The 9,253-nt window shown below is 63.1% G+C and overlaps 1 protein-coding gene across 2 annotated transcripts; it reads right to left on the reverse strand.

Annotated features, from left to right (window-relative positions):
• Window positions 1-55: 55 nt before the first annotated feature.
• On the reverse strand, window positions 56-9,019 carry PDCD1 (programmed cell death 1). 2 transcript variants are annotated; one of them, XM_004033502.5, is made up of 5 exons: window positions 8,887-9,019; window positions 2,749-3,108; window positions 2,325-2,480; window positions 2,076-2,110; window positions 56-1,463 (listed from the first exon to the last, which is right to left on the reverse strand). In XM_004033502.5, the coding sequence occupies exons 1-5, from the start codon at window positions 8,960-8,962 to the stop codon at window positions 1,224-1,226; spliced, it is 867 nt and encodes a 288-aa protein (XP_004033550.1). In that variant the 5' UTR covers window positions 8,963-9,019; the 3' UTR covers window positions 56-1,223. The 2 variants fall into 2 exon arrangements, with proteins under 2 accessions (XP_004033550.1, XP_063551438.1); XM_063695368.1 differs by having other exon boundaries at window positions 58-1,460; window positions 8,887-9,013.
• Between the last annotated feature and the right edge of the window lie 234 nt (window positions 9,020-9,253).

Raw genomic sequence — 9,253 nt, forward strand, 5'->3', positions numbered from 1 at the left:
GGCCTCCCTCCCTCCTGCCCACTGCCCCCACAGCCACCAGACAGGACAGAACTCCTTAGCATGCTCTCATATTTAATTATAATTATAATATAATAGAACCACAGGGAAGGGGGATCCCTTGTCCCAGCCACTCAGGTGCCTGCTGGCCGCCTGGATGCTGGTGGCCCTACCCCAGGAGTGGGGGTGCAGTGTGTGGATGTGAGGAGTGGATAGGCCGTGGCGGGGGTACTAGGCCCCGGGGGAACGCCTGTACCTTCCCACCCAGGCCCTGGTGGGAGCCCGGCCAACCCCTTTAAATAATTTCAGGAATGGGTTCCAAGGAGAGCTCCCAGGGTGGGCAAATGGGGGGCCCTAGGTGCCTGCACTTCTGCCCTCCCAACACCCAGGTGGCCACAGCTGGGAGGGGCCTGAGTCAGCCCCAGCCCTGCCCTCCTGACCTTGGGACCGTAGGATGTCCCTCTCCTGAGTGGTGTGAGGGGCTGGGGTGGAATGCGGCGGCAGGAGGCCAGAGTGCTGGCTGGGCCTGAAGGGCCTTCAGCTCTGCCTGCCCTCTTACTGCCTCAGTTTCCCTGCCCCACAAAGGGCCTGAGGTGCTGCCTGGGCACGTGTAAAGGTGGAGGGGTTTCCTGCCCTGCCCACCACAGCCAGGAGCTCTTCTGACCTTCCCTGAAACTTCTCTAGGCCTGCGGGGAGCAGATAACTCCTGGGGAGTCCCCAGCCCCATGCACCTCCCACCCCTGTGCCCAGTCTTGGGCCCTGCATCCAGGGCGTCTTGGGATGCCAGTGCCAGGGGCACCTTGGCTGCTCCAAGGCAGTCTCCAACCAGCCCCCAAGTTCAGGCAGGAGGCTCCGGGGCGCCAGGCAGGGCCACGGTGCCTTCAGCCTTGGGCCGCAGGCAGCAGCAGCAGCAGCAGCAGCAGAGATTCAAGGAGCTGGACGCAGGCAGCTCTGTGCCGGCAGGACCTGAAGCAGTGACTGCATCTGGCCCTCCCTGTAGGGGACGGTGACACCTGCTGCCTGGGCTCACTGTGGGCATTGAGACATGAGTCCTGTGGTAGGGCTGTGCCTGGTGCAGGTGCAGGCTGGAGCCCCCGTCGCCCCCAGGCAGCTCAGCCCCTGGACGGCCTGCAATGGCCTGCACCCTGCCTGCTTCTCCTGAGGAAAGGCGCTGACCCGGGCTCATGGTGGAGGGTCTGCAGAACACTGGTGGCCAAGGAAGCCGGTCAGAGGGGCCAAGAGCAGTGTCCATCCTCAGGCCTCAGTGGCCGGGGACTCCGAGGGCCGTCGGCTGAGCCCCTGCGGGCGGGGGATGAGGTGCCCATTCCGCTAGGAAAGACGATGGTGGCATACTCCGTCTGCTCAGGGACACAGGGCACGGGGGGCTCTGGGGTCTTCTCTCGCCACTGGAAATCCAGCTCCCCATAGTCCACAGAGAACACAGGCACGGCTGAGGGGTCCTCCTTCTTTCAGGAAAAAGGGAGAGGGAGTCAGCCCCACGGCCCACCGCAGGAAGGAGGCCCGAGGCTCCACAGCCTGGCTGCAGTACCGGCACCGAACCTGGGCCCCCCACTAAGAGCCGCTTACCCTGAGCTATCCCACCACTGCCCTCTGTGTGATCTGGGGACACCACCCCTCCTCTCTGGCTCAATGTCCCCCTCTGAAATGTCCCTGGCATTCTTGCAGATTTAGGATTCCAAAATGTGACTTTTCAAGCTCTCCTGTCTCCAATGTAAGATAAGAAATGACCAAGCCCACCCCATGCCCTCGCAGGCGGGCACACACATGGGCCGGGCACCCCTGGAGACCGCAGTCTGGCACATATGTGGGCCGGGCACCCCCAGAGACCTCAGGCGGGCACACGCGTGGGCCAGGCACCCCCGGAGACCGCAGGTGGGCTGGGGCCCCAGATCGTGGCTTTAGGGATTGAGGTTGCTGCCTGGGGGGCTGGGGAGGTGGGGTCCTGGCTATAATAGAATGTGAGTCCTGCAGGCCGTGTGGTCCCAGCCTGTCCTTCCACCTCTGCCCACCCAGGAAGGAAGGCACAGTGGATCATGCAGGAAAAGAGTGAGACTCACCAGGGGCTGGCCGGTGCGCCTGGCTCCTATTGTCCCTGCAGAGAAACACACTTGGGGTCACCAGGCCGACCCTGAGCCGTGCTCCCAGGTGGGGGGTCTTAGTCCAGGAGCCTTCATCAGGGACTTAGCCTGGGGGGGAGATGGGGGGAGGTGGGGTGGGGTGTGGGAAGGGTGGAGGGAGGGGAGGCGGGAGTGAGGGCCGCCAGCAGGGTTAGGGCAGGGCAGGCCGAGGGGCTGGGATGACGTTACCTCGTGCGGCCCGGGAGCAGATGACGGCCAGGACCCAGACTAGCAGCACCAGGCTGCCCAGCAGGCCGCCCACGACACCAACCACCAGGGTTTGGAACTGGCCGGCTGGCCTGGGTGAGGGGCTGGGGTGGGCTGTGGGCACTTCTGCCCTTCTCTCTGGAAGGGCACAAAGGTCAGGGGTTAGGACGGGGTCAGGGTGGAGGGTCAGGGGCACGGGTGAGGGCAGACTAGAGGGGCTGGGGTGCTTCCAGAGCGAGAGGACAGAGATGCCGGTCACCATTCCCCAGGTGCAGGACAGAGCCCTGGACTGGAGCTGGGAGGGTCCCTGCCCTACGACCCTGGAGCTCCTGATCCTGTGCAGGAGGGGACACCCACCCCAGGACCGGCTCAGCTCACCCCTGCCCCGGGGCCTCCGAGGCCGCACCTGTCACCCTGAGCTCTGCCCGCAGGCTCTCTTTGATCTGTGCCTTGGGGGCCAGGGAGATGGCCCCACAGAGGTAGGTGCCGCTGTCATTGCGCCGGGCCCTGACCACGCTCATGTGGAAGTCACGCCCGTTGGGCAGTTGTGTGACGCGGAAGCGGCAGTCCTGGCCGGGCTGGCTGCGGTCCTCGGGGAAGGCGGCCAGCTTGTCCGTCTGGTTGCTGGGGCTCATGCGGTACCAGTTTAGCACGAAGCTCTCCGATGTGTTGGAGAAGCTGCAGGTGAAGGTAGCGTTGTCCCCTTCGGTCACCACGAGCAGGGCTGGGGAGAAGGTGGGGGGGTTCCAGGGCCTGTCCGGGGAGTCTGAGAGATGGAGAGAGGTGAGGAAGGGGCTGGGTGGCCCCGCAAAGCCTCCCCGGCCACCTGCTCACATCCCTCGGGCAGCAAGGGCTCTGGAAGGGCCACCCCAGCTGGAATGTCGTTGAGAAGTCTCTGCTGGGGCCTCTGCCACCTGGGGATGGGCACTGGCCTTCACTGCAGAGCCTCTTCCTTCTACGTGAGGCTGCAGCTTCTGCCCAGCGCCTGGCTCTGACTTGGGTCTCCCTGATTTCCTACTAAGAGCCTTCACCCCCTTCCCTGTTGAGGCCAGTCCCCCAGAAAGGGCTGTTTGGGGGCTACCCATCCCCAGCCCCTGACCCTTGGGCATCCTGGCCTGGTCCTGTCTGCACTGCTCTGGCACAGGGGAGTGTAACTGGTCTGGGTGGGTGGGGGGCTGCCCATGGAGACCCCAGCCCTGGGAGGAGTGTGGCCCCTTGGCAGGCTCAGGGTCCGGTCTTTGCCCCCTTTTCAGGACAAGCTCGGAGCTGGGACCACGTGGTATGGGCATTGCTGCCCTGGGCAGTGGGCAGTGGGGCCTCCACATTTTCCAGCAAGACAGTGGGGACTAGAGCTCACAGCAAAGATGCTTCAGAGACAAGATGGGCCATTGACTCGGACGTGGACAGACACGGGGCCCCCGACCCTGGGCTCCCAAGACAAGGACCTCCTGAAACATATGCCTGCCAGGGCCAGGGCCTGGGACACCCGCATGGCAATGTGGGGGTTGTGGCTCTTCCGCCAGGCGGAGGCACCAACACAGGGGCTTAAGATCCAGGCCCGAGATGCCATGCAACGGGGTGATTTTCCCGGCTCACCCACATGTCCCATGCCACAGGGTTCCCCAAACCTGGCGCCAGCCCCGCACTGTCAGACCCAGTGCACTGTCACTTAGTTCCGTCTCAGGCCTGGGCACGGCCCCCCAATGAGGTGATACAGAGACCAGGCCCTGGTTGCCACAGCTGCGGTCCCTCTGCTTCCTGGGACAGGCGGCCTCCGTGGCAGGCGGTGGTGATGACTCGAGGAGCAGCCAGCTCAGAGGAGGAGGGGGCTGCTGCCCTCGTGTCCCTGCAGCCAGGCTGGCCCACGGCATGCTGGCTGGACACCAGAGGTGGGTGGGTCTGTCATGTGACCAGGACCAACTCCTAGTGCCAACCTCACTGGGCACCCTCCCAGGGGACGAGTGAGGGGTTTGAAGTGACCTTGAGGCCACCCAGGGTGTCCCTGTTCCCTCTGTGCCCATGGCCTCCCAGCTGACAAGCGCTTGCCTCCTTCACCTGCGTGCCTGTCCCCCAGCTTCCTGGTGGTGTTCCCAGAGGTGGCAGGGGCGAGGGCCAGCTACACAAGGGGCTGCTGAGGTGAGCCCCCTCTCTGAGACCGCCCTTGTCTGCCGGCCGGCCAGGGGAAGCTCCCTGCATAGGCGTGTGCAGGGTGGGCCCGGGGAATCTCCCAGCCACTCCAGAGTGGATTTTGACCAAGGAGGGCTGTGGGGTAGTGTGACTCTCAGGGCCAGCGGGCAGCCAGGCCAGGGCACTCAGAGACCTGCCTGAATGGAGGAAGATGGGCTTCTGGCATCAGGGCCAAGAGGGCTCCTGGGAGGTAGCCTGGGACAGGGTGGGCTGCAGCCCTTACTGGGCCTAGGCTGGGGCTGGGTGGACTCGGCACAGAGCAGGGGAAATGCCCTGCCCTCTGGGTTTCTGGGAATGCAGTGGGGACCCAGGGGCCCCACCACCGCAGGCAGCCCCTCGGGGTCTCCATCTCCCAGGCCAGGGCTGCCATGCAGCTGTCGGGGCACACAGGCAGGTGAGGAACAGAGGTCATCATGGGTACTGTGAGCAGGGACCCTGCATGGCTAGGAAGTGCTAAGGGACCCCCCGGCTGTAGGGCGAGGTGCTGGCGACAGGACAATGGCCGCTGCATGTCCACACCGCAATGTCCATGGGACCATCTGTGCATTGTTCGTGTAACTAGAAACTTAGCTGCTATTTATTTGCACACATTGGTGGAGGGACCTGCTCCTGACTTGATCTGTGCTGGCGCTGACAGGCTCAACCCTTTTCCTGTCTGGCTTGCACCAGCCCTCAGCCACTGGGCCTCAAGCCAGGACCCTGGGCTCCTGTGCCGCCCCCCCAACCCCCCTATTTTGGAATCCACCCCGGGGAGCAGGTCCAGCTGGGCCCCTCGGCCTCCCCTGCCTCCACCAACTGGCTGGGTGGGGTGGGGGCTAGACCTCGGTGTCTGCGGTTCAAGCAGCCCCCTCTCCCACCTCCCCCAGCCAGTCTCAGAGACTGGCTCCCACCCAGTGTGGGGGTGCTGAGTGGCGACCCCCACGCAGGGCCTGCCTCACCCCAGTCCTCAGGCCACCTCCTCCAGGAGGGCTTCCTGGCCTCCCTTGGCTGGTAGTGTCTACTAGGAAGGTGAATATTCAGAAGTGACCACTGGCTGGTCCTGGGTCAAGTTAGATTTGGGGTGTTTCTATGGGATTCCATTGTTTCCCCAGGTGCTCCCTCTCGGATCCACGTAGGATCATGGGTTGATGAGAGAGGGCTGTTCCCTATGCAGGGTCAGGAGGGAGACAGAGCCCATCCCGGGGCTGTGGAACAGGCCCGTGAGGTGGCGGTGGGGGTGCTTCCTCGAGAGACCGCATTACAGGACATTGCTTTCCAGAAGCGCACAGAAGAAGGCTGCCTGCCCCCGGCGGAGGAACCTGCTGGCCCAGGCCAGACCCGGCATCTCTGACCGTGGTCCCATTAGGGACAAGGAAACCGGCCCACGGGCTGTGCTGGGACGAGGACAGCGAGCTTGTCCCTAGAGGACCTGGCGGGGCGAGGAGTGGGGTCTTCCAACTCCTCACAGTCGTGTGTGTGTGTGGAGGTGGGAAGGGCTGTAGGCCCAACCGTGTCCCCACAAATTCCTATGCGGAAGTCCTAACCCCGTGACCTCAGAAGGCGGCCTTATTAGGAATAGGGTGACGGCAGCTGGGACTAGGTAAGATGAGGGCACAGGGCTGGGTGGGCATTGACCAGCAGGCCTGGCTTCCTGTACAGAGTCACCCGTGCAGAGATGAAGGCAGAGCCTGGGGGATGCTTCTGAACCCAGGAACGCAGAGGGTGGCCACAAAACCCCCCAGCCAGGAGAAGCTGAGCAGAGCCCTCTCGAAGCACAGGGAGCCGACCCTGTGGCCCCTTGCTCCTGCGTGTCCAGCCCCCCACGGCGGGAGGACAGGCTCTGTTTTTAAGCCACAGCCGGGAGAGGCTGAGCAGAGCCCCTCAGAGCACAGGGGAGCCGACCCTGCGCAGCTCCATCCTGCACGTCCAGCCCTCGGTCGGCGAGAGGGCAGGCTCTGTTTAAAAGCCACTCGGTCGGCGGAGCTTTGTTATGGCAGCTCCAGCCGCCCAGTCCCCAAAGCAAATGTGTCAATATTCTTAGTTATTGATTCTAGGTGAGGGATATTCATTGTTTTTAAACTTTTTTGTATATTTTTCAAAATAGTCGGTTTAAAATCTGACTTCAAAAGTTTGACTTTAAAAATCGGACTTTGAAAATATGTGTCATGGAGGCCAGATGCAGTGGCTTATGCCTGTAATCCCAGTACTTGGGGAGGCTGAGGTGAGAGGACCATTTGAGCCCAGCCTGGGGAACATAGCGAGACCCTGTCTCTAAAAAAAATGGAAGAAATTAGCCTGGCATGGTGGCACGTGCCTATAGTCCCAGCTACTCTGGAGGCAGAGGTGGGAGAATTGCTTGAGCCCCGGAGGTCGAGTGAGCCGAGATCACACCACCGCACTCCAGCCCGGGTGACAGAGCAAGACCCTGTCACTAAAAGAAACAAACAAAAAGTGTCAGGGGCTGGGCTGGGCAGTTTTCACAGATGACCCGATTTAATCCTCAGACGCAGCCTTGCCAGGAGGCGTCCTCACCCATGACCCCAAAGCACACGGAGAAGTCAGTTAGGGGCCGAGTCCTGTCAAAGGCCCAGAGCTCAGCAGTGGCAGCGCTGACTGGAGCTCACAGTGGTCCCACGCCAAAGCAGAGGCTCTTATTTATGCTCCTGCCCTCGGACGGGGCCAATAAGCAGCCGGGTTGGGGATATCTCATAAAACACGAGGGAAACACACACCTGAGGTAGGAGTGGTGACCGCGGGAATGACCGAATGGCAAATGCAGTGAATAGATCAGGAGGGAAAAGAGGCATCCTGGAATGAAGACCACTGCAGCTGGGGTGGCCACATCTGGGTCAGGACACACAGGACCCCAGTCATGCCTACTGCGCCTTGCTGAGTGCCCTGTGCTGAGTGTTACCAGTGGGGAAACCGAGGCATGCCACCTGTGAGAGTCTTGTCCGGCACAAGCGCGGGCACCTGAGGCATGAGTGTCAGGCTGCAGACACCTTGCTCTTATCTTTCCCGCCTGGGTCAGGGAGGGTGGCGTCTCGAGGACGTGCCTGAAGAGCCGGGACACGGGGGAGAGGCTCAGCTCCCCTCCTGCCTCACTCAGCTCCTCCTCCCCTGTGACGAGCGCCCCTCTGCCCTCTGGTTCCCCCGAAATCGTCTCCCTGGGATGCCTTTTGGCCCTTTGCTCTTTGCCTTTTGCCCAGCATCTCCAGTTCTGAGTCCTGAGTGACCCACGGGCCTCCCTTAAGAGGTGGCGCTGAGGCAGAAAGGCAGGGCCCCGACAAGGATGCTGCCTCAGGTGCTGGGGAGCAGGCCCCAGGAGAGGGGCCAAGGTGGGGAACCCCCAGTCGCCTGCCACAGTGAAGGGGCACCAGGACCCCCGGGACAGGAGCCTCGAGGGGGTGTCAGGGCGGCCCCAGGGGTGCCCCTCATCTTGTCCTCCCAATGGTGTCACACCCCGGTACCCAGCAGGGCCCAGAGGGACCGTCTTAGGCTTGGCCTGGGGGAAACCACCCTCCCCAGGCCTTGGCATCCCCAGGTGCAGGCTGGCTGGGCACAGAGGGCCAGCCAGGCACAGAGGGTCCAGGAGTGGGCTATGGTCACAGTGGACACAGAGGACCCAGGGTCACGGGCAGCCCAGGAAGAGGCTCCCTCTCTCCTCGATCTGGGAGAATGAGGCCAAGGCCTCCCCCATGGATGGCCTGAACAGGGCTCGGAGAGAGCCCTGGAATCTGGGCAGAGACCCAGGCGGGCACAATCCCCACCCAGGAGGGATCCTGGAGACAGAACTGTCCTCACTCGAACAGGTACACTTTGGATATAATGAGAAAAATATCACCAGCTCATCTAAACTTTGATGTCGTAAAGCCAAGGTTAGTCCCACATGGGGCTCGTCCCATCCTTAGGAAAACTCGAGTGAGGACCAAGGATGCCTGGGCAAGGCAGAGCCGCCACGCAGACTCCCCACGGCCAAGGTTTGGGGTTCTGGCCAGCCTGACCCGTCATTCTACAGAAACACCGCAGCCCCAAGGACCGGCTGAGAGGGGACAGAGGTCCTGCCTGCCCAGGAGCAAAGAGGGGACTTGGGCCAGGAGAGGAGTTGGGGCCCAGAGAGGAACCCAGGAGTTCGAGCTGCCCAAAGCCACACAGCTCAGGGTAAGGGGCAGAGCTGGGGGCCAAGGCTGGGCCCGCCACAGCACCCCCCGACCTGCCAGGGACTGAGAGTGGAAGGTCCCTCCAGACCCCTGGCTCCGGGACCCCTGGGCTGCCAGGGCCAGGCCCGCCTCAGCACCCCCCGACCTGCCAGGGACTGAGGGTGGAAGGTCCCTCCAGACCCCTGGCTCCGGGACCCCTGACCGCCGACCCCACCTACCTAAGAACCATCCTGGCCGCCAGCCCAGTTGTAGCACTGCCCAGACGACCGGCCAGGGCGCCTGTGGGATCTGCATGCCTGGAGCAGCCCCACCAGAGCCGCCGCCTTCTCCACTGCTCAGGCGGAGGTGAGCGGAAGGGAAACTGTCCCAGGTCAGGTTGAAGGGAGGGTGCCCGCCCCTTGCTCCCGCCCCCTCTTCCTCCACATCCACGTGGGCGGGAGTGACAGAGGCAGTGCTGGGGGAGGAGGGGTGAGGAGGGGGTAGGACTGGGGAGAGGGTGGGGGAGGGAGAGAGAGACAGAGACAGGGAGACAGAGGAGATGGGGAGGAGGTGGGCCCGTGGCCCCCACGACCTACCCCGTGGGGG

Source organism: Gorilla gorilla, chromosome 11, assembly GCF_029281585.2.
Source record: "Gorilla gorilla gorilla isolate KB3781 chromosome 11, NHGRI_mGorGor1-v2.1_pri, whole genome shotgun sequence".
NCBI classification, from domain to species: domain Eukaryota; kingdom Metazoa; phylum Chordata; class Mammalia; order Primates; family Hominidae; genus Gorilla; species Gorilla gorilla.

What these genes read in the sequence shown, in the direction of transcription:
- PDCD1 (XM_004033502.5), bottom strand. Translation starts at nt 8,962, where the DNA reads ATGCAGATCCCACAGGCGCCCTGGCCGGTCGTCTGGGCAGTGCTACAA. An exon ending in GCGGCCAGGATGGTTCTTAG is followed by an intron (nt 3,109 to 8,886) that starts GTAGGTGGGGTC and finishes TCCATCTCTCAG; the next exon opens with ACTCCCCGGACAGGCCCTGG. An exon ending in CTGCTCCCGGGCCGCACGAG is followed by an intron (nt 2,111 to 2,324) that starts GTAACGTCATCC and finishes GTTTCTCTGCAG; the next exon opens with GGACAATAGGAGCCAGGCGC.